The 23,846-nt window shown below is 43.8% G+C and overlaps 2 protein-coding genes across 6 annotated transcripts in view; one reads left to right on the top strand and one right to left on the bottom strand.

Moving 5' to 3' along the window:
• Window positions 1-774: 774 nt before the first annotated feature.
• LOC140489431 (uncharacterized) overlaps window positions 775-23,846 on the top strand; it is a 54,955-nt gene continuing 31,883 nt past the window's right edge. For 2 of the 4 annotated variants that reach the window (XM_072588984.1, XM_072588983.1), the window contains exon 1: window positions 775-996. The gene's annotated coding sequence lies outside the window, so the exon portion shown is untranslated. Of the gene's footprint in view, window positions 997-12,251; window positions 12,375-16,117; window positions 16,233-23,846 lie in introns of those variants that run through there. The other 2 variants (XM_072588981.1, XM_072588980.1) reach the window with 2 other exon arrangements.
• LOC140489432 (cytidine deaminase-like) lies at window positions 8,778-23,542 on the bottom strand. 2 transcript variants are annotated; one of them, XM_072588985.1, is made up of 5 exons: window positions 23,400-23,542; window positions 16,366-16,523; window positions 12,587-12,698; window positions 11,764-11,821; window positions 8,778-9,133 (listed from the first exon to the last, which is right to left on the bottom strand). In XM_072588985.1, exons 2-5 carry the CDS (start codon window positions 16,520-16,522, stop codon window positions 9,008-9,010), a joined length of 453 nt encoding a protein of 150 aa, XP_072445086.1. In that variant the 5' UTR covers window position 16,523; window positions 23,400-23,542; the 3' UTR covers window positions 8,778-9,007. The 2 variants fall into 2 exon arrangements, with proteins under 2 accessions (XP_072445086.1, XP_072445087.1); XM_072588986.1 differs by lacking the exon at window positions 23,400-23,542 and adding an exon at window positions 19,618-19,638.

Below are 23,846 nucleotides of genomic sequence, written 5' to 3'. Positions count from 1 at the left end.
AAAGAAAGGACAACGGAGAACTACAAACCTGCGTATACAGAAAACCGACAAACACTGACCAAATACTTAATTACACCAGCAACCATCCCAACACATACAAAAGAAGCTGTATCAGAACACTATTCAAATCTTTATGTTATAGCACCAACAGCCAAATCCCTTCTCTCACAAAACATAGTTCAAATTCTGGCCAGCCTCTGAAAGACTAACCATCTCCTCTGCGAGGTTCCAGTTACCATTCAAAATCTGTCATCTGCTTGCGCGTAAAAGTCTTTTCCAGAATTGCTGGAACTAACTCTCAGGCCTTGTTAGTAGCCAACTTCAGCTTTCTGTTTAAACATACTCCTCATCCCTGGTGAGGAAGCACCTACAGATCTTTGATCAGGAACTAAACTGCAACCAACTTCCATGCCTGGCCTCACAAATTAACAAAAGCTAGTTTGGTCTGTTTTTCTTTTAACATAAGATGTTACCCATAGTCCAAAAGTCACATTTAGCTCATAGTTCCCAGTTCATAGCTCCAAACCATTTGGAAGAAAAGTTGGAAATTGGTATATTATAATAAAACAGCTACGAGCCAAACATAATCCAATAATATTGCAATTGTGGTTTCCACAAAAAAAAAGTGAACAAAAGGAGACCAGAATTTAGCATCTTCACATGATATTACCTGATCCATTTGTATAGATATACCTACAGTGTTATTAGGAGAAGAGTGACACTGAAGAAACAGTGATATATTTCCAAGTGATGATGGTGAGTGGTCTGGAGGGGAACTTGCACTTGATGGTGTTTCCATCTATCTGCTATCCTTTTACGACTAGATGGTTAAGAGTTTGTAATGTGATGCCAATCAATTATTTCGGGTAAGAGTGAACCACATTGTATGGCCCTGAGTCACTTGTAAACCAGTTAGAGCAGAGGGTGGAGAAACGCCTGGCAGCATCTGAGGAGAAAGAGAAAGAGAAAGTAGAGACGGACATCTTCTGAGGGAAGGTTAGTGAATGCTGCCTGGCCTGCTGTGCTTTTACAGCACCACTCTAATCTACTATCACCAATTGTCTGGTGGTTTTTGATTTTGTTTTACATTGCAGGCTCAGAAGGGAAGGGAATTGGAAGCCGCTTCCAGAAGGTTCCCAGCTCCCAGTCCAGGTGACGGCACCACGAGGCCGCCGCCTGCGCGGGCTCGGGCCCGGGCTCGGGCCCGGGCCCGGGCCCGGGACCCAGAGCCGGACCCGGGGAAGCTGCGCGCGGGACTGGGCACTGAGTGAGGCCGAGGCCGAGGCCCCGGGCTGGGCGTGGCGCGGTACCGCTCGGAGAGTCGGGGGCCGGCCCTCTCCCCGCGATCCCGGCCCTCTCATACTCTAAATCCCCTCCAAACAATCCCAGCTCCCTCATAACCTCTTCCCCATTCTCCCATGTCCCTCCAAATGCCCCTTGTCCATATCCCCAAGAACCAAATACACCGAACCCCTAATGCTGCAATACACTCAACCTGGCACCAGAATATCTCATCATCCTGTGATATTGACATACTCCCCTCCCCAAAATACCTCAACTCCCAATACCTCCTCATCCTTAAATACCCCAGCTCTGTGTAATCACTGCACTTTCTCCACCTGCTGGAATTATATTGCCTGATATCCAAGCAGCAGATTTTTTTTATTGTTTTGATGGTTTTTTTTAAAATCTAGAATTTGTTAAACATTGGAAGAGATGGCAAAGTTGACTGAAATAATGAAAACTCAGATCTGGTGTGGTCCATACATCCCATTGAACAGTTCCACTATTTGTGGGAACATAAAATGGTCAAGTACAGAAGGAGATCATTTGGCCTATCGTCTCGCGCACGGAAGGTGAAATTTGCCTACCTCTGCGCCTCTACCTTTATTCCGTTTTCAAATAGTGATCTAATTTGTTAGTGAATGTCTTGATTGACCCTTCCTCCAACACACCGTAGGTCTGTGTGTTCTAGATCCCAAATCTGAGTGTTGCGAATCTTTGGAAAACCTTGTCACAGAGAACTGTAGGGGCAAATTCTTGGTGTATGTTTAAGGCTGACACACAAACCTTCTTGATCAAGTCAGAGATTCAAAGTTGATGTGGAAAATGCGAGAATGTGGATGTGAGGTATATCAGATCTTACTGAATGGCAGAACAAGCTCGAGGGGTCGAATAGCCTACTCCTTTTCCTGTTTCTTATGTTGTTATGGTCTAATCACTGGCTGCATGAAAATGCTCTTCCTGGTGATGCCTTCACTTTTTTGATAATCTCCTTAAATCTGTTCTCTCTAGTTCTTGATATTTAGGATTTATTCTAGGATTCTTGGCAGTGTGGAGGAACAGAGGGATCTTGGTGTGCAGGTACATAGATCCCTTAAAATGGCCACCCAAGTGGACAGGGTTGTTAAGAAAGCATATGGTGTTTTGGCTTTCATTAACAGGGGGATTGAGTTTAAGAGTCGTGAGATCTTGTTGCAGCTCTATAAAACTTTGGTTAGACTGCACTTGGGATACTGCGTCCAGTTCTGGTTGCCCTATTATAGAAAAAATGTGGATGCTTTGGAGAGGGTTCAGAGGAGGTTTACCAGGATGCTGCCTGGACCGGAGGATTTATCTTATGAAGAGAGGTTGACTGAGCTTGGACTTTTCTCATTGGAGAAAAGGAGGAGGAGAGGGGACCTAATTGAGGTATACAAGATAATGATTGGCATAGGTAGAGTCGATAGCCAGAGACTATTTCCCAGGGCAGAAATGGCTAACACAAGGGGTCATAGGTTTAAGCTGGTTGGAGGAAAGTATAGAGGGGATGTCAGAGGCAGGTTCTTTACACAGAGTGGTGAGAGCAAGGAATGCGTTGCCAGCAGCAGTTGTGGAAGCAAGGTCATTGGGGACACTTAAGAGACTGCTGGACATGCATATGGTCACAGAAATTTGAGGGTGCATACATGAGGATCAATGGTCAGCCTGTTCTGTGCTGTACTGTTCTACTAATAAAGTTTCTCCTTACCTAAGATTAGATTACTTACAGTGTGGAAACAGGCCCTTCGGCCTAACAAGTTCACACTGACTCTCCAAAGCACAACCCACCCAGACCCATGCCCTACATTTACCCCTGCACCTAACACTACGGGCAACTTAGCATGGCCAATTCACCTAACCTGCGCATTTTTGGACTGTGGGAGGAAACCCACACAGACACAGGGAGAATGTGCAAACTCCACACAGTCGCCTGAGGTGGGAATTGAACCCAGGTCTCTGGTGCTGTGCTACATCAGTGCTAACCACCGTGCCAACCACAAACTCTGTCAAAACGTTTCATGATCTTGAACACCTCTGTCAAGTCCAATCTCAACTTTTTCTTCTGCACAGAAAACAAGCCCAACTTCTCCAATCTATCCACTAACTGCAGTTCTTTATCTATAGAATAATTCTCATGAATCTTTCTTGCTCTTTCACATCCTCCTCAAGAATAGCACACAGAGCTGGACATAATACTGTAGTTGAGGGTGAACCATATTTTACTCACGTTTACTTTGACTGCCTTGCTTTCATGTTCTGTGCTCCTATTGCTTAACCACTTAATTAATCACTTTCTCAAACTGCCCTGTCATCTACCAAGATTAACGCACATCCCCTCTGCTCCTGCATTTCCTTTCAAAATCACAGAAGCTTTATGATGAAGAAGGAAGCTTTTTGACCAATTGTGCCTACACTGACTTACTTTGTACCAATCTGTTTTTTTCTTCCGTACCCTTGCACATAACTTTAATCCAAGTAATCATCCAATATACTCTTCAATATCTCAGTTGAACCTGTCTCCACCACATTCACCTGCTGAGTGAAAACACTTTTTTGTCATGTCACTCTTCTTTTTCAAAACAATTCAAATTTCTGCCTACTCATTCTTGTTCCTTTTACAAGTAGGAACAGTTTCTCCTTGTGCATTCTTTCAAGCCTGTCTATGATTTTGAGGACCTCTACCACATCTTCTTTTAGCTGCCTTCTCTCCAAGGAGAACAATCCCAATTTATTGAATGTAACCTCTAAACTGAAATTTCTCATTTCTAGAACCATTCTTGTCAATGACTTCTGCACTGTCTTCAAAATGCTCACATCCTTCTTGTAATGTGATGCCCAGTGGTCCATACAGTACTCCAGCTAAGGCCTAACAAGTGTCTTATACCAGTTCAACAGCACCTTGTTACTCTTGTACTCTTTGCCCCTGGCAATAAAGCCCAGGATACTATGTGCTTTGCTGACTGCTCTCTCCATCTGTCTGCATATACACTCAGGTCCATCTGCTCCTGTACACCATTTAGAATTGTACCCCCTAATTTATATTGTTATTAAATGCTTTTCCAACCAAATTGCATCACTTCTAAATTCTCTGCATTAAAACTTAGCTACTACCATCCGCCTGCTCCACCAGCGTGTCAATGTCCTTTTTGAGTCTGACACTGTTCTCTTCACAGTTTCCAATTCTTCCAAGTTTCATGTCATCTGCAAACTTTGGAATTGACCCTGTGCACTAAAATTCAGATCATTAAAGTATATCAGGAAAAGCAAGGGTTCTAATATTGACTTCTGGAGAACTCCATTACAAATATCCCCCCAGTCCAAAACATCCGGTTTATTATCCAGATTGATACTAATGTCCCTTTTATTCTGTGAAATATAACATTGCTCAGCCGCCTGTTGTGTGGCACTTTATTGAATGGCTTGTGGAAGTCCATATGCTGCATTACCCAGCTCTACCTTCATTACCTCATCAAAAACACAAGCAAGTTTGTTAAGCATGATTTGTCTTTAACAAATCTATGCTGAGTTTCGTTAATTATCCCACATTTATCCAAGTAGCTATTAATTTTGTCCTAAATGATCAATTCTGGAAGTTTCCCCAAAACTAATCTAACAAGTTGCTGAGCTTTTCATCTTTGTATTGAACAAATATGTACCATTTCTAAATCTCCAAACCCCTTGCATCACTCCTGAGTCTAAGGAGGACTGGAACATTATGGCCTATGCCTCTATCATATTCACTCCCACTTCCATTAGTAACCTTGGATGCTTTCAAGCAGTCCTGGTATCTCAGATAGAGCTGATTAGATTTGATTCCCTACAGTGTGGAAACAGGCCCTTCGGCCCAACCAGTCCACACTGACCCTCCGAAGAGGAACCCACCCGGACCCATTTCCCTCTGACTAATGCACCTAACACTATAGGCAATTTAACATGGCCAATTCACCTCAACCGCACATCTTTGTGACTGTGGGAGGAAACCAGAAGAAACCCACACAGACACGGGGAGAATGTGCAAACTCCACACAGGCAGTCATCCGAGGCTGGAATCGAACCTGGCACCCTTCTGCTGTGAGGCAGCAGTGCTAACCACTGAGCCACCGTGCTGCTGATCCATGGTTTTACCTTCATTTTTCAATGTATTCCTGGATTCCCTGAGAGATACAAATCTGTCCATCTCAGCACAATATATTCAATGATGGAGTATCCATTATCACTTGAGATCATGAATTCCAAAGATTCACATCTGTTCGAGTTAAGTAATTTATTCTCATCTCAGTCAAACAATGAGCTCCATCTCTTGAGTTATTCTAGTTTTCCTAGTTGGGAGAAGCAACTTTTCAGTATTAACCCTGCCAAGCACCCATTGTAATCTGGAATATTTAAATGAGATCTTCTTTCATTCTTTTAGATTCCAGAGAATTTGGACCAATTTAACATAGCCTGTCATTATAGGACAATTCTCTAATCCCAGGAACCAATCTGGTGAATATCTGTTGCATTGGTTTAAATGCAACTATCCCCTTAAATACAGAGACCAGAACAGCACGAATGTAACAAGACTTCATCTTTCTTGTACTCCAGTCTCCCTACAATAAAGGCTAATGTGCTATTTTCTTTCCTCATTGCCTGCTATATTTGTATGTTAATGTGCTGAGTTCCTTCTACAAGTGCACCCAAACCTGTGACCATCAACATTCACAACTTCCAAAAGTATTTGCTTTTCTGTTCTCACAACGAGAGTGTTTGACCTCACACTTTCCCATATTATTCTCCATCCGTATTCTTGCCGATTAATTGTTGTTTGCAACTCCTGTATGTCCTTCTGACAGTAAGCATTCCCACTGATATTTCCATTGATCTCTTAATTTATATTTTCCAAACAGCCAGTTCAGAGATCTATTATATACTTCTGGAGCAGGTGGGACTTGACCCTGGGTCTTCTGGCTCAGGGCTAGGGACTCTACCATCATACCACGAACACCCTAGTAGTCATTTCATTTAGGTAGTTAATACTGATCTTTGCAGCATTCAACTGTCACCAGCCTACAGCTTGAAAATGCCTTTTCTATCCTTCAGACTGTTAAGGGGTTGGAGTCATAGAGTCACAGAAATATACGGCACAGTAATCGGCCCAACTCATCCATGCCGACCAGCTTTCCTAAACTGAATTAGTCCCAATTGCCTGTGTTTGGTCCCTATCACTCTAAACCTTTCCTGTTCATGCTGTCCAAATGTCTTTTAAATGTTGTAGTTGTACCCACTTCTACCACTTCCTCTGGTAGCTCCTTCCATATGTGCACCACCCTCTGTGTGAAAATTTGCCCCTCAGGTCTTTTAAATCTTTCCCCTCTCACCTTAAACCTATTCCCTCCTGAAACCTGGTGAAAAGACTGTTCACCTTTTCTATGCCCCTTGTGATTTTATAAATCTCTTTCAACTTCCTATGCTCCAGGGAAAGAAGTCTCAGTGTCTCCTTATAACTCAAACTCTCCAGTTTCAGTAACATGCTTGTAAATCTTTTTTGCACCCTTTCCAGATTAATAACATCCTATAACAGGGCAACCAGAATTGGACGCAGTACAGCATAGCGGCCAGAATTGTACATTATCCAAATGTTGTATGTGATTTTGTTTGTGGTTTCACAATTACTGTTTTCCTCTGAAGGCTTAGAACTAATTTAGGTAGAGACCATCCATCCCTGGCAGTGGGGTTACTTGCCTTTGGGTCCAATCTGCCTCTCTTGACAGCCAAATATCTGAGTGAAGTCAATTAACTTTTCACTTCTTGAAAATCTTTGACCCTTTTTTCTTCCCTTGACTGAATAGAATTATGCAGTATAACAGATTATGTTCATGTTCTGACCAGCTGAGCAAAGACCTTTAAACTCTATGAAATGTTTGTGTGCTTTGCTTTGACAAAGGTTTGCAAGTAAGTTTGAACTACATGAGGTTGTAAGTACACACAGCATTGTAACCATGGGGAATAATGCTGTTGATCAATTGTGCTTCTCTGACTCACCTCCAGTATATTTGCTTGTCAGCCTGTGTGACCTATTTACAGGTGAGCCCTGAGTCATCTCAGGAAATAGAGCATTAAACACACTTGTATTGTGCTTGTTAGCTAGAAAGCCTACAATTTGAAATAGGTCAATACTGTACATACCTATGTACAGCATGTTTCAGAGAACACTCCCAGGACAAGTACAGCACAGGATTAGTTACAGAGTAAAGCTTCCCTACTCTTTTAAACTAAAGGTCAACTGAAAGTAATACTCTCTTGATGTTATCCCCATCAAGGTACTCCCAGGATACTCAGTATACTCAGGAAAGATACAGCATGGGGTTAGATGTAGAGTAAAGCTCTCTCTAATTATCCCTTGCCCATGTTGGGAATATCATCTGCAGCTTGACGTTTCCACACATTATGGAGGGGTGGCATGGTGGCTCAGTGGTTAGCGCTGCTGTCTCACAACACCAGGGACCCGGATTCAATTCTAGCCTTGGGCAACTGTCTGTGTGGAGTTTGCAGTTTTTATAGAAGCAACATGAAATTACCTAGAAGCTGAATCTGATTTTGTTACTGTATTGAGTATATTTCTGTTGAGATTAACAAATCACAAGAGGCCTGAAGAAAACCTTTGCAAAACATTAAACTTCTCAAATTTCTTCTTAACTGTTATATCTACTGATCCTCTTGAGTAATTTGTTTAAATGTTTGTTCACTTTACATTCATGCTGTTCTCCCAGGCACCACATTGTCTCTCTCTCTCTACCTTCATTAGACTGTCAGGTTTCTCCTCTATTTAATTTCACTCCATTCCACAGGAATGCTTGTAATATTCCACATCAATATTCAACAAGATCACACATTGTACAACCAGCACCCTCCCCATCAAACACTCTCAGGATAGTAATAGCATGAAGTCAGATACAGAGTAAAGCTTCCTAAGCTGTTTTTTTTTAAACTGAAGGTAAACTGAAAGTTAAAACTCTCTCTAGTCTACAAAACCGAAAATCTCCCAATACTGTGCCTATCAAACACTTCCAGGACAGTGTTAGATACAGAGTAAAGCTTTCTCTACTCTGTTAAGCGAAAAGTAAACTGAAAGTATAACTCACTCAACACTATCCCCATCAAACCCTCCCAGGAGAGGATCAGCCCAGGGCTCAGTATAGAGTAAAGCCCTGTCTATTCTTAAACTTACATTAAAGCTTCCTCAGCACAATCACCATCACACACAACCTGCAGAGAAGTTAGATAGAGAGTAAGCCTCCCTATATTTATTTTAAACTGAAAGTAAAGTGAAAGTGAAACTCAGTTGGCACTGACCCATCATCAAGCACTCCCAGGACAGATGGACCATGGTGCTAAATACCAAGTTATGCTCTGATGTGAGCACTATTTGATGGAATCTTTTTTTCGTTTGTTTCCTTGTTCTGATCTGTTCTTTTTAGTTCATCAGGTTCATAATCTTGGATGAAATACATTTATTTTAGTGCATTTTATAAATGCAGAACAAGTTGAAGTTTCAGGGGCATAGTTTGAATGTTATGTCAAGCATCAAATTCAGAAACATGCCACTTTTTCTGGACACATTTTAGTTGGTAATTGAATGGATTAGAAAATGCCTAATACACAATAAGAATAAAGCTAAGGGTTCCTTATTATTGTTTGGAGCAGAAGGTTGTTGTTCTGAATTATTTCACATTCTTCGCGATTTGGTTGGCAGGTCCTGAGGTCCAAAAGACATTGGCAAGAGTTCTTCAACAGTCATTGTCTTATAGGACTTATCTGGTTTTGTCAAGTATACTTCCCACTTAGTTCCAAACTGTAGAGAGAGAGAAAATCCGGGAAGGAGTAAGTACATTTTAGGGAACATTTTGAACATAGAAATTAGGAGCAGGAATAGGCCACTCGGCCCCTCAAGCCTGCTCTGCGATTCAGTAAGATCATGGCTGATCTAATTACTCCACATTCCGTTGTCAGCATTCTGCATGGACCATTCCCTCTGGAACATTCTGTTCCACTCCCCTCCATTCCCAACACCACCTCATATCCCACTGTACCATCCCATGCAATCACAGAAAGTGTAATACCTGCTCGACTATCTCCTCCCACCTCATCATCTGTGACCGCAGACATACCTTATTGGTGAAGCGGTGATTCAGAGCTGAAAATGTGTTGCTGGAAAAGTGCAGCAGGTGAAGCAGTGATTCACCCTTACTTCATTCAGTCTACGGTATTCACTGTTCACAAAGTGGTCCCCTCCACACTTGGGAGACAATATGCAGACTGGATGACTGCTTTGCAGAACGCTGGAGGATTTGAACTATAGGGAGTGGTTGAATAGGCTGGGACTGTTTCCATGGAGCATCGGAGGCTGAGGGATGACCTTACAGAGGTTTATGAAGTCGTCAGGGCATGGATGGGACAAGTCTTTTTCCTGGGGTTGGGGAGTCCAGAACTACAGGGCATACGTTTAGGGTGAGAGGGGTAAGATATAAAAGGGACATAAGGGCCAATTTTTCATGCAGAGGGTGGTACGTGTATGGAATGAGCTGCCGGGGAAGTGGTGGAGGCTGGTACAATTACAGCATTTAAAAGGCATCTGGATGGATTTATGAATAGGAAGGGTTTGGAGGGATATGGGCCAGGTGCTGGCATGTGGGACTAAATTACATTGGGATATCTGGTCAGCATGGACGAGTTGGACAAAAGGGTCAGTTTCGGTGCTGTACACCTCTAGGATTTAGGTTCAGTCCACAAAAATGACCCCAAGCTTCCAGTTGCCTGCTCCTTGAACGACCACTATGTTCCATGCCAATGTCTCTGTTGCAGGCCTACTGCAGTTTTCCAGCAACATTCAGCTCAAGCTCAAAAAACAATGTCTTATTTTCTCCTTGGGGACCTTGCAGCCTCGAGGATTCAACAACGAGTTCAATAACTTGATTCCATCCGTCTTTTTTTTCCCCAGCTACACTTGATCCTGTTATGACTTGGGTTGCTTCTAGTACAGTCACCCATTATCACATGCCTCGAGACCCTTTATCACATTATATGGGTTGCATTCACCGATTTTCTCCTACTGACAGTATTTATTATCACTTATTCAGCTTTTCTTCTATTCTGGTTAGAGACAAAAAGACTGCTGATGCTGGAATCCAAAGTAGACAGGCAGGAGGTTGGAAGAACACAGCAAGCCAGGCAGCATCGGGAGATGGAGAAGTTGATGTTTCGGGTGTCACCCTTCTTCAGGGGGTGGGTGTGGGGGGAGCTGTAGATAAAGGGGGTGGCCGGGGCAGGGTGGTGAAGTGGGGATAGGTGGAGACAGGCAGAGGGTGTGACCTGGTTGGTCAAAGGAAGGAATGAGTCCAGTTGGTGGCAGGGAGGAGTGGAAGGGAGTCATGGGATGGGGAGGGAGGGTATTTGAAATTGGAGAACTCAATGTTGAGTCCTCTGGGCTGTAGGCTGTCCAGGTGGAAGATGAGGTGTTATTCCTCCAGTTTGCTGTATGGTTCATTGTGGCAATTGAGGAGGCCAAGGATGGTCATGTCAGAAAGGTAGTGGGAAGAGGAATTAAAACAAGTGGTGACTGGGAGGTCTGGTCAGCCCCTGCAGGCCCGGCTGTGCCCTCAGTTTATATTTGGTGTCCCTGATGTAGAGAAGACCACATTGGGATTACAGTAAATGAGATTGGAAGAGCAGCGGTGAACCTCTGTCTCACCTGGAAGGACTGTTTGGGACCCTGGCTGGGGGTGAGGAGGGTGGTGTACCAGCAGGTTCTTGGTGGCGGAGTCTAGTCGGAGTTGGCAGAAGTGTTTGAGGGTGATGCGTTCCCCAACTTTGACTTCAGTATAAATATCTTCTGATGAAGAGTCACCGGATTTAAAACATTAACTCTGTTTACTTCCCACAGAAGCTACCAGACCTGCTGAGTTTTTGCAGCAATTTCTGGTTCTGTTTCAGATTTTTAGCATCTCAAGTTCTTTGTTCTAATGCATTCTATTAGCTTTCTTGATTACTGCTGTACCTGCATACATGCCTTTTCTGATTCATGCGCAGAGGTATCCAGATCCCTCAGTATCTCAGAATTCTGCAATCTCCCACCATTTAAATGACATGTTTGTTTTCATTTTCCTGCTAAAATGGGCAATTTCACGTTTTCCACATCATGTACTCCATTTGCTGTGCCTTTGCCCAATCATTTAACCTATATATCCCTTTGTCCATACTTTATATCCTCTTCACAAATTACTTTTTTACTTTCCTGTGAATTAGCTAACTCAATATGAACATCAGATCACACCCCAAAACCCATGCAAGATGATCTCATCCCTGAAATCCGTGCTGATTGATAACTCACTGTCACGATGTACTTTCATATTAAACTGTTAGCTTTGGGTAATGTTATCACGTAAGTTAAAGAAGCATTGGGTAAGATTTAAAATGAGACCATACCTCTCTCATGACTTGCCTGCATGCACCACATGGAGCAATAAAATTGTCTGATTTATCACTGCAAGAAAGCAAAATATGCAGATTTATTGATTTAATTTAAATTCCCCCAGTCTCTGGATCATTCATCCTGGTCTCTGTGTTATCAATCCAGAAACATTATCACTATGTTTCTAATCTGATTTAAATGAATTCTATCCAGTCCTAGTTATTCCAGAATTCCCCATGGATTTAGAGTTACCACTTACATTCCCATCCCACTGCGCAGGATTCCCTGAACCCATCCCTATCCCGATTGTGTCTGCAACAGTATTTTTAGATCAATTGGGAGGTCAAAGAAAGGGGTGCTTCTGAAATCTGGTTCAATAACCCACTTCCTCTGACATCTCTCCGATTACCCCTTTAACAGTTTTAGCTGGCTTCCTGTGTAGAAAAGCAATTCAATTTAAATTGTCTGTTTACTTTTTCACTTTAGAATTTCTTTAACTTGACTTTAACTTTAATTCGCTAGACTTTCAATGGGCTTGCAACTAGTGTCCATTATTGAAAGATGAAGCAAAGGACCAAATTCCAAAGTGGTGGGTTTGGGTGAGATGGAAGAGATTACAGACAAGGTAAAATTTTTAAAAACTGACTATCTGAGGGCAAACGCTTGGTTTAAACAGCTTATTGTGTAAGTGAGGGAGATGAGGCACCTCAGGTTTGCAATCCATGGAAGATTTATTAAAGTATGAGACAATAAGATGACTATTGATTTTGATATGGTATCTGGACTGCCCAAATTCCTGGTGTAACACCACAGCATACAGCAAGGCTCAGTCAGTACCTGGAAATAACTATTGCCTTGAATTTTCGAAAACCTTCTGAGATAGCCTTATGAATGGCTGCCCTTTCAGCACAGACTCCCACTGTGAAACATGCGTTTTCAATGTTGCAGCCTGAGAAGGAAGGGATTTAAACAAATCAATTATTCAAAGGCAATGAGGAGGAACAGCACTTCATGTTCAAATTAGACACTTCATAACCTTCAATAACTTCAGGCCATGAACTCTGACTTCCATTTTTATATTTTTTTTCTCTCATGTCTGTGTCTTTTTATGCTTTTACTTTGAGTCAAAATGATCCTTATGTTACCATTAAACCCGAGTCTGGAATAATGCTTGTCCTGTAGACGATTTGGATGTGAATTTATCAGGATAGGGTTAGGAAATTTATCAGGATAGGGTTAGGAAATTTAGCAGGATATGGTTAGGAAATTTATCAGGATATGGTTAGGAAATTTAGCAGGATATGGTTAGGAAATTTATCAGGATATGGTTAGGAAATTTGGAGATAATACCAAAATGGGTGGTGTAGTGGACAGCCAAGAAGTTAGCTCAAGTGCAATGGGATCTTGATCAGATGGGCCAAGGAGTGGCAGATGGAGTTTAATTTAGATAAATGTGAGATGCTGCATTTTGGAAAGGCATATCAGGGGTGGTCTTGCATGCTTATTGGTAAGGTCCTAGGTCCTGTTACTGAACAAAGAGGCCTCCATGTGCAGGTTCATGGTTCCTTAAAAGTGGAGTTGTAGGTAGACTGGGTAGTGAAGAAGGCATTTGGTATGATTGCCTTTATTGGTCAGTGCATTGCATATATGATTTGGGAGGTCAGGCTTCGGCTGTACAGGTCACTTTTGGAATACTGTGTTCAATTCTGGTCTCCCTGCTAAAGGAAAGGTGTTTGAAACTTGAAGTGGTTCAGAAAAAATTTACAAGGACGTTGCCAGGGTTGGAGGATCTGAGCTATAGGGAGAGGCTGAACAGGCTGGGGCTGTTTTCCCTGGAGCGTCGGAGGCTGAGGGGTGACCTTATAGAGATTTATAAAATCATGTGGGGCATGGAAAGGGTACATAAACAAGGTCTTTTCCCTGGGGTAGGGGAGTCCAGAACTAAAGGGCATAGGTTTAAGTTAAGAGGGGAAAGATTTAAAAGGGACCTAAGGGGCAACTTTTTCACACAGGGTGGTGCGTGTATGAAATGAGCTGTTAGAGGGTGTGGTGGAGGCTGGTACAATTACACCATTTAAAAGGCATCTCAACGGGTATATGTATAGGAAGGGTTTGGAGGGATATGGGAGGAATACTGGCAAATGGGACTAGATTAGGTTAGGATATCTGGTCAGTATGGACGAGTTGGACTGAGGGGTCTGTTTCCATGCTGCACATCTCTATGTGAGGACTGCAGATGCTGGAAAAGAGTCGATAAAATGTGGAGCTCGAAAAGCACAGCAGGTCAAGCAGCTTTAGAAGCGCAGGAGCATCATGTATCCTGATGATAGGTCCTGCCTGAAATGTTGACTCTCTTGATACTGCTTAAACTGCTGTGCTTTATCCAGCTCCACACTTTATTGAATCTGTATATCTCTGTGACACTATGACTCCTGTGAACTCATTACAGCTTTTTACATTTGATTACATTACAATGTGGAAACAGGCCCTTCGGCCCAACAAGTCCACACCAACCCACCGAAGCGCAACCCACCCATACCCCTACATTTGCCCCTTACCTAACACTATGGGCAATTTAGCATGGCCAATTCACCTGACCTGCACATCTTTGGACTGTGGGAGGAAACCGGAGCACCCGGAGGAAACCCACGCAGACATGGGGAGAACGTGCAAACACCACACAGTCAGTCGCCTGAGGCGGGAATTGAACCTGGGTCTCTGGCGCTGTGAGGCAGCAGTGCTAACCACTGTGCCACTGTGCCCCCCATGTTCTGTCACATTTATGATCTCTAATCTCTCTCATTCTCTCATCTTCCCTGACCTTCCCATCGTGTTCCTTCCCAACTTTTCTACATTAAAAACCCACCGCTTTTCCACTTTTCTCTTCAGTTCTGAAGAAGTCATACTGGACTTGAATGTAAACTTTGATTGGGTCTCCACAGATGTTGCCAGACCTGAGTTTCTCAATCATTTTAACAATACACAAGTTAATTGGCAAGGTCTACCCCTTTCCGTCACATGTTCAATACTGTGCAGCAAGCATACACACCCACTTTTTAACAGAAATATGATGTTAACAATGCTGTGTCAGTAGTTTTAAATTAAACTGACCAGTGGACATTTGAGCATTTGGTGAAAGGTTGTTGCTAAGTTCCTGAATAATATTTAACCAGATCTGTTGACCTATGGGCTGGCAATGACTTGAGCAAGACAGCGTTACCATCCATGGTTGATTGTAACCTGAAATTTTGAAACTTCTTGTTACTTTGAGATAGACTTTATAACTACCAATTACATTTAATTTGACATGGATGGGCAGAATAGATTTTTAGTTAGCTATCCACTGTTACTCTGTGTGTTATCTACTACATTTTTAAAAATCACATAACACCAGGTTATAGTCCAACAGATTTATTTGGAGCCACTAGCTTTCAGAGTGCTGTTCCTTCATCAGGTGGTTGTGATGAAGGAGCAGCGCTCTGAAAGCTACTGCTTCCAAATAAACCTGTTGGACACTAACCTGGTGTTGTGATTTTTAACTTTGTCCACCTCAGTCCAACACCAGCATCTCCAATTCATTATCTGTTACTTATCCCTTGATGCCTCTTGTCAATTCAGCATGAGTTTTCTGGTGAAGTTTTTTTTTCAAGGGAGAAGACACACAAAACTCTGAGTTACTACTGATGCAAGTTTACTGTGAACATCTGAAGCAGCAATACATGAAAGAGGCTGAGGAGTTTAGACTGAAGAACACAATGGTCTGGTCATTTTCCTGGCTCCGTTGAAGACATAAATGTTTGGAGTCCTAGACACTAGATAACCTGACCTTTGAAAGGGGATGATTACATGTAAAGAAATGTAAGCAGTTATTTAACCTCCTCCAAAAGTTGATTCCCACATCAGAGGGAACACACCTGATGTGTTGGGTATTACATTTTCAAGTGGGGTCTCTCATTACTACAAGAATGTAAACATCCATCTTGGACAACCAACACAATAGCCAGTCGAAATCATCGGCTGGACGAACTTCTGTGTCCTTGGGAGTGGGTTTGGCTCCTGAAATTCGACCTTCTTGCACTCAAACATCTGTAAAGAACTCTGATGTGACAGAAATTCACCAAGCTGCTTGTATGATGTACAAACCAACATGATTTCGAAAAAAAAAGCAGCTTATGACTTTTATAATAAATCTCTTGATTTTTGAGTTATTCTGATTTTGTGAGACAGCAATGTTAATATTTCTGTGTATGTAGACTGTGCAGGCCATTGAGTTTACAGTAGTGTTTGTATGCAGGGTAAACACAAACGCTGTTTTGGATGTACAATCTGTTTCGATGTATAATTTCAATATATTTAATTCAATTTCAGGGAGCCATTACATGTTTGATGGGTGATTGGAGAAAGGACAGGGGAGTGGGCTAAAGGAACCAGATGGAACAGTAGAGGGTCTGATATCAAGCTGCTGTGTCTCAATTGGTTCCAGGTGATTTCCTCTGACCAGTGGGTGTGCATGTTGTTGATCTAGTCAGGGTATTCCTCATCAACACATCTTTTAGTTAAAATTGAGGTCTCAACATTTGGCATCTTGACAATAATGGGAAGAGCAGATTTCTTACCTGTGAACACCTGTCCATCCTCAGTCAATAAAGCAGCTCCTACTGGAAACTTGCTGTATGGACAATATGCAAATGACTTGGCCTCATGGCTTTTATTGATTAATTTTTCTATCTCCTCTGCTTTCTGGAGGGCAGTCAGTGCTGTGGGAGTACACATCCTGTCAGAGACAAACAACAGAATTACTGATGATGTATAACTTAGTATACCTGCTGTTGCCTGTCTGACCACAGAGCTGTTAACAAATTGCTGCAGTGAAACAGTGTGGGTCCTTTCTGTTGGTCAACACTGCAACATACTAGTGTCTATTCTCTGAAACAGCATCTGCCATAGTTTCATAAACATGTCCTCCGTAACCAGAGTTGCCATTACTGTCATCTAGGAGTGGGCGAAAAAGCTGTGGTTAGTGTGTGTGAATGATGCTGTGTACAAGGCAAGAGTATGTGTTAGGGTATGGTATACATACAAACACATGAATTAAGAGCAGGAATAGGGCACTCAGCCCCTCAGCCAACCCTGTCATCCAATAAGATCATAGCTGATCCAATTACTTCAATTCCTGCATGCCCTCAATTTTTTTTTATTCATTCACAGGACGAGGGTGTCACTAGCTGGGCAGCATTTGCTGCCCATCCCTAATTGCCCAGAGGGCAGTTAAGAGTCAACCACATTGCTGTGTTTCTGGAATCACATGAGGCCAGACCAGATAAGGATGGCAGTTTCCTTCCCTAAAGAACATTAATGAACCAAATGCATTTTTCCAACAATGGATTTATGGTCATCATTAGATTCTTAATTCCAGGCATTTACTGAATTCAAATTCCACCAGCTGCCTTGGTGGGGTTTGAACCAAAGTTCCCAGAAAGTTATCTGGGTCTCTGGATTAATAGTCCAGCGTTAATGCCACTTGGCCATTGTCTCCCCTAAATTCGCACCTTTCTTGTCAAGAATCTATTTACCTTAAAAATGTTCAGAGTCTCTTTTTTCATCCTCTTTTTCAGGTAGAGAGTTTCAAAATCCCTCTGAGAGAAAAACACCCCCTTCATCTCTACTTTCAACAAGTGGTCCCTTGTTTTAGATTATCCAATAAGAGGAAACATCCCAAAACCCCTCAGGATTTGATGTTTCAATGAAGTCACCCAATACACTTCTCAAAACTCGCTAACTCTTCTAATCTCTAGAAGTTACAAGCCTAACCTGTCCAACCATTCCTCAGAAAATGATAATTAAAGGTGCTGAATCCTACTCGAGTGCAGTTGCATGGTGGCACCTTCCCATTGTGGTAATTCCTCATTTCTCAATTGGGATCTTGAGTATTGTCAGATTATCAACCACACAGGAACTTGATCCTGCACTTCCCAGGCATAATCAGTGTCATATGATGCATAATTACTGCTATATACTTCATCATAATGGGTATGGACCGTGTAAAATCTTAAAGAAGCCCAGTGAAGATGTTTCAAGATCCACTTACAGTTTGACCTTTCTCAATGTGGTTTGAATATCTATTGAGCTGTCTAGGCCTGCTTTGCAGTCAGTAACAATCCACTGAAGTTACAGTGCCAGGCCATAATCTACTGACAAGCTATCATCTCCAAATATGGTTGCAATGGACATATATGGCAATTTTTCACCTTTTTCACCAAATTCATGGATATATGAAAAAGATCTTGTGCCTCTCCAGCCTGTCTGTGTCAGCTAAGATTCCTTATGAATCACAGACAGAAAAGTTAAAGTTTTTATTTGGAGCAATGCAAATTCTAATGGTATGAAATAAAAATTTTCAACAGTTGATTGGAGTAGACTATTCACAATTTAAGGAACATCAGAAAAGTGGGAGGCTTTCAAAGTATGATCATGAGAGTTCAGAGTCATTATATTTCTGTTAAAGTGAAAGGTAAAGCTGGGAAGATCAGGGAACAATGGATGAACTAATATATTGAGCCTCTGGTCAAGAATTTTTTAAAAATCCTACATTGCATATAGATAACTGTGTTCAAATGAATCTCTTGAATAAAGAATGTAGGGGCATTCTCAAAAGGGAGATCAAGAAGGCAAAGAGGTGATATTGAGAGCCTTGGCAAATAACATTTCGGATAATCCAGAGATTCTACCAGTACATTAAGAGCAAGACAGCAACTGGAGAGAGAGTTGCACTTTAGGAGATGTGAGAGGTATTAAATGAATGTTTTGTGTTAGTTTTTATTGTGGGGAAAGAATGGAGGTGAGAGAACTCAGGAAAATAAATATTAATGTTTTGAAAACAGTTCACATTACAGAAGAGGAAGTGCTGATGGTCATAGAAAATATAAAGGTGGATATATCTTCAGGATCAGATCTAGTGTATCCCAGCACATTGTGGGAAGTCAGGGAGGAAATTTGAGGGCCCCTTGCTGAAATATTTGTGTCATCTATAACCATGGGTAAGGTGCCAGAGGACTGCAGAGTGGTTTATGTTGTGCCTTTAAGAAGGGATGTAAGGAGAAACCTGGGAGCTACAGACCGGTGAGTCTGGTTTTGGTTGTAGGTACATTGCTGGAGGAGATCCTGAAACATAGGATTTATATGCAAGTGGAGAGTTGTGGAATGGTTAGGGATATTAAGCATAGTTTTATGTGATGGAAATTGTGTCTCACAAACTTGATTGAGTTTTTTAAGGAAGTAACCAAGACAATTGATGAGGGCACAGCAGTATATGCTGTTTACTTGGACTTTAGAAAAGCCTTTGACAAGGTTCTGCATGGTAGACTAATTAGTGAAGTTAGGTCACATGAGATTCAGGGTGAGCTTGCCAATTGGATAAAAAAGTTGGCGTTAGAGAAGGAGACAGAGCAGTGATGGAGGGTTGCTTTTCAGACTGGAGGCCTGTAACCAGCAGTGCTGGGTCCTCTTTTGCTTGTCATTTACATAAATGATTTAGATAAGAACATAGAAGGCATTGTTAATAAATTTGCAGATGACCCCAAATTTGGTGGTATAGTGGACAATGAAGAAGGACTTCTAAGATTACAAAGAGATCTTAATCAGTTGGGCCAAAGGGGAGTGGCAGATAATGTTTAGTTTTGATAAATGCGAGGTATTGCATTTTAGTATAACAAACAAGGACAGGATTTATACAGTTAATGGTCGGGCCCTGGGTAGTGTTGGAGAAAGAGAGACCCAGGGGTTCAAGTACATAATTCTTTGAAATTTGCGTCAAACATAGATAGGGTGGTTAAGAAGGCATATTGCACGCTTGCCTTCATTGCTCAGACCTTGAGTACAGGATTGGAACAGCCTGTTGAGGTTGTATAGGATGTTGGTGAGGCCTCTTCTGGAGTACTGTGTCCAGTTCTGGTCACCCTGTTATAGGAAGGATATTTATGAAGCTAGAGAGGGTTCAGAAAAGACTTATTAGGATATTGCTGGTAATGGAAGGTTTGAGTTATAAGGAGAGGCTGGGACTTTATTCACTGGAGCCTGGGAGGATGAGGGGTGACCTCCATAGAGATTTATGAAATAATGAAGGGTACAGATAAGGTGAATGGCAGGGGTCTTTTCCTTAGGGTTGGAGATTTCAAGACTAGGGAGCATATTTGTAAGGTGTGAAGAGAAAAAAAAAGACTTGAGCAATCTTTTTTTTCTACACAGCATGGTTCGTGGATGTGGGTATGGTTACAGCATTTAAAGGACATCAAGTACATGAATAGAAAATGTTTGGAGGGATATGGGCCGCACGCAGGCAGGTGGGACTAGTTTAATTTGGGATTATTTCGGCTGGTTGGACCAAAGGATTGGCTTCTGTGATGTATAGCTCTATGACATACACCTACAAGCTTTCTCCCTCCATCCAGAACCAAATCAGGTGAATACAAGAGACAAAAAGCAGATCTGATCAATGAAGTTCAGGGAGAGATTCATGGGAAATTGCTGTTTGACCTCCTTAGAGACAAAAACAAATTGTAGATGCTGGAATCCAAGGTGAACAAGCAGGAGGCTGGGAGAACACAGCAAGGCAGGCAGCGTCAGGAGGGAGAGGGACACAGCAAGGCAGGCAGCGTTAGGAGGGAGAGGAACACAGCAAGGCAGGCAGCGTCAGGAGGGAGAGGAACACAGCAAGGCAGGCAGCATCAGGAGGGAGAGGAACACAGCAAGGCAGGCAGCATCAGGAGGGAGAGGAACACAGCAAGGCAGGCAGCATCAGGAGGGAGAGGGACACAGCAAGGCAGGCAGCGTTAGGAGGGAGAGGAACACAGCAAGGCAGGCAGTATCAGGAAGGGGAGGAACACAGCAAGGCAGGCAGCGTTAGGAGGGAGAGGAACACAGCAAGGCAGGCAGCATCAGGAGGGAGAGGAACACAGCAAGGCAGGCAGCATCAGGAGGGAGAGGGACACAGCAAGGCAGGCAGCGTTAGGAGGGAGAGGAACACAGCAAGGCAGGCAGCGTTAGGAGGGAGAGGAACACAGCAAGGCAGGCAGTATCAGGAAGGGGAGGAACACAGCAAGGCAGGCAGCGTTAGGAGGGAGAGGAACACAGCAAGGCAGGCAGTATCAGGAAGGGGAGGAACACAGCAAGGCAGGCAGCGTTAGGAGGGAGAGGAACACAGCAAGGCAGGCAGCATCAGGAGGGAGAGGAACACAGCAAGGCAGGCAGCATCAGGAGGGAGGGGAACACAGCAAGGCAGGCAGTGTTAGGAGGTGGAGAAATTGACGTTTCAGATGTAGCCCTTCCTCAGGATTTGAATCCTGAAGAAGGGCTGCACCACAAACGTCGACTTCTCTCCCTTCCTGATGCTGCCTGCCTTGCTGTGTTCCTCCCCTTCCTGATGCTGCCTGCCTTACTGTGTTCCTCTCCCTCCTGATGCTGCCTGCCTTGCTGTGTTCCCCTCCCTCCTAACGCTGCCTGCCTTGCTGTGTTCCCCTCCCTCCTAACGCTGCCTGCCTTGCTGTGTTCTCTCCTTCCTGATGCTGCCTGCCTTGCTGTGTTCCCCTCCCTCCTAACGCTGCCTGCCTTGCTGTGTCCCCCTCCCTCCTGATGCTGCCTGCCTTGCTGTGTTCCTCTCCATCCTGATGCTGCCTGCCTTACTGTGTGCCTCTCCCTCCTGATACTGCCTGCCTTGCTGTGTTCCTCTCCCTCCTGATGCTGCCTGCCTTGCTGTGTTCCCCTCCCTCCTAACGCTGCCTGCCTTGCTGTGTTCCTCCCCTTCCTGATGCTGCCTGCCTTGCTGTGTTCTCTCCCTCCTGATGCTGCCTGCCTTGCTGTGTTCCTCCCCCTCCTGATGCTGCCTGCCTTGCTGTGTTCCCCTCCCTCCTAACGCTGCCTGCCTTGCTGTGTTCCTCTCCCTCCTAACGCTGCCTGCCTTGCTGTGTTCCCCTCCCTCCTAACGCTGCCTGTCTTGCTGTGTTCTCTCCTTCCTGATGCTGCCTGCCATGCTGTGTTCCTCTCCTTCCTGATGCTGCCTGCCTTGCTGTGTCCCCCTCCCTCCTGATGCTGCCTGCCTTGCTATGTTCCCCTCCCTCCTAACGCTGCCTGCCTTGCTGTGTCCCCCTCCCTCCTGATGCTGCCTGCCTTGCTGTGTTCCTCTCCATCCTGATGCTGCCTGCCTTACTGTGTTCCTCTCCCTCCTGATGCTGCCTGCCTTGCTGTGTTCCTCTCCATCCTGATGCTGCCTGTCTTGCTGTGTTCCCCTCCCTCCTGATGCTGCCTGCCTTGCTGTGTTCCCCTCCCTCCTAACGCTGCCTGCCTTGCTGTGTTCCTCCCCTTCCTGATGCTGCCTGCCTTGCTGTGTTCTCTCCCTCCTGATGCTGCCTGCCTTGCTGTGTTCCTCCCCCTCCTGATGCTGCCTGCCTTGCTGTGTCCCTCTCCCTCCTGATGCTGCCTGCCTTGCTGTGTTCTCTCCCTCCTAACGCTGCCTGCCTTGCTGTGTTCCTCCCCCTCCTGATGCTGCCTGCCTTGCTGTGTTCCTCCCCCTCCTGATGCTGCCTGCCTTGCTGTGTTCCCCTCCCTCCTGATGCTGCCTGCCTTGCTGTGTTCCCCTCCCTCCTGACGCTGCCTGCCTTGCTGTGTTCCTCCCCCTCCTGATGCTGCCTGCCTTGCTGTGTTCCCCTCCCTCCTAACGCTGCCTGCCTTGCTGTGTTCCTCTCCCTCCTAACGCTGCCTGCCTTGCTGTGTTCCCCTCCCTCCTAACGCTGCCTGCCTTGCTGTGTTCTCCCAGCTTCCTGTCCGTCTGACCTTCTTAGACAATCAAAACTTGTCCAGCAGATGATACTGGATCTGATTTACATTACATGATAATCACCTTTTTAACTAGGAGAAAGTGAGGACTGCAGATGCTGGAGATCAGAGCTGAAAAATGTGTTGCTGGAGAAGCGCAGCAGGTCAGGCAGCATCCAAGGAGCAGGAGAATCAACATTTCGGGCATAAGATTCCTGAAGAAGGGCTTATGCCCGAAACGTCGATTCTCCTGCTACTTGGATGCTGCCTGACCTGCTGTGCTTTTCCAGCAACACATTTTTCAGCTCGAGTCACCTTTTTAAGATGATCACCATTCCTGCCAAAAACCAGTACAATGTTTTCTGAAGAACTAGAGGGAATCAGCTTTCACTGTGTCAGACAACTGTCTGATCCCCCACGTTCACTGTTGTTTGGGGCAACAGGTGCCAACATCAGATCTGCTTCTACCCTTGTAAGCAATTAATTGGCTTACATAAATTCAGTTTACTTGCTGAAAGTGAAACAGGCAGCTCCTTATGTCAATAAATAATTCTAAAAACGGAGGGGAGATTACTTTTTGTTACACAAGCCATCCAAAGTTTAGGTATGTTTTTTTATCACAGATTCCTGCCACTCTTTAAGGGTTGTTAGAGAATGAGCAAGCTTTAGACTCTACTCTCTGTCGAAGTGAAAGTGAGAGTTTGGACCTGTTCCAGAGGTCCTGATTTGATGCTGGACGATGTCATGAGTTGGCCTTCCAATCATTATACAATAGGCTTTAACGTACACTTAATGCTGAGCAAGGTAAATGCATTACATGTCAATATTTGAAAATGTTTCCTACCTCTTTTCAAAGCGTTCTTGTCTTTGCTACATCAGTTGCTCTGTGAAACACCGTAAGCCTCATCACAGTTCCAAAAGTTGCACAATGATAGTACAGTAACCTGATTGCACAAGTCAGTTATAATTCGCAATGCACTTTAGTCCTTCAATAGGAGTAGAGAGAAAGACATGAGTCAGCTGAGGAATGTGCACAACAAATAATGGGAGTGTCATTTCTGGGAACCGCACAGCAAATTCTCAGAGAGACAGAGAGATCTGTTTGAAACTGTTCAGAGAAAAAGCCCTTGGGCAGAGGGAGATCTAAAGATGAGGGATGGGCAAGAGGCTAGAGATCTACTGTGTGCACTCTGGGAACTGTGACTAAAGAGTGATTCAAATAGTTGGGAGAGAAGTTCATGAAACAAAGAGGGATCTAAAAGAGCGGGATTCATTGGGAGCAAAGGGTGCA

Source organism: Chiloscyllium punctatum, chromosome 18 (assembly GCF_047496795.1).
Source record: "Chiloscyllium punctatum isolate Juve2018m chromosome 18, sChiPun1.3, whole genome shotgun sequence".
Taxonomy (NCBI): Eukaryota; Metazoa; Chordata; class Chondrichthyes; order Orectolobiformes; family Hemiscylliidae; genus Chiloscyllium; species Chiloscyllium punctatum.
Note: the sequence above shows the minus strand (reverse complement) of the source record. Positions and strands in the feature narration are given on the sequence as shown.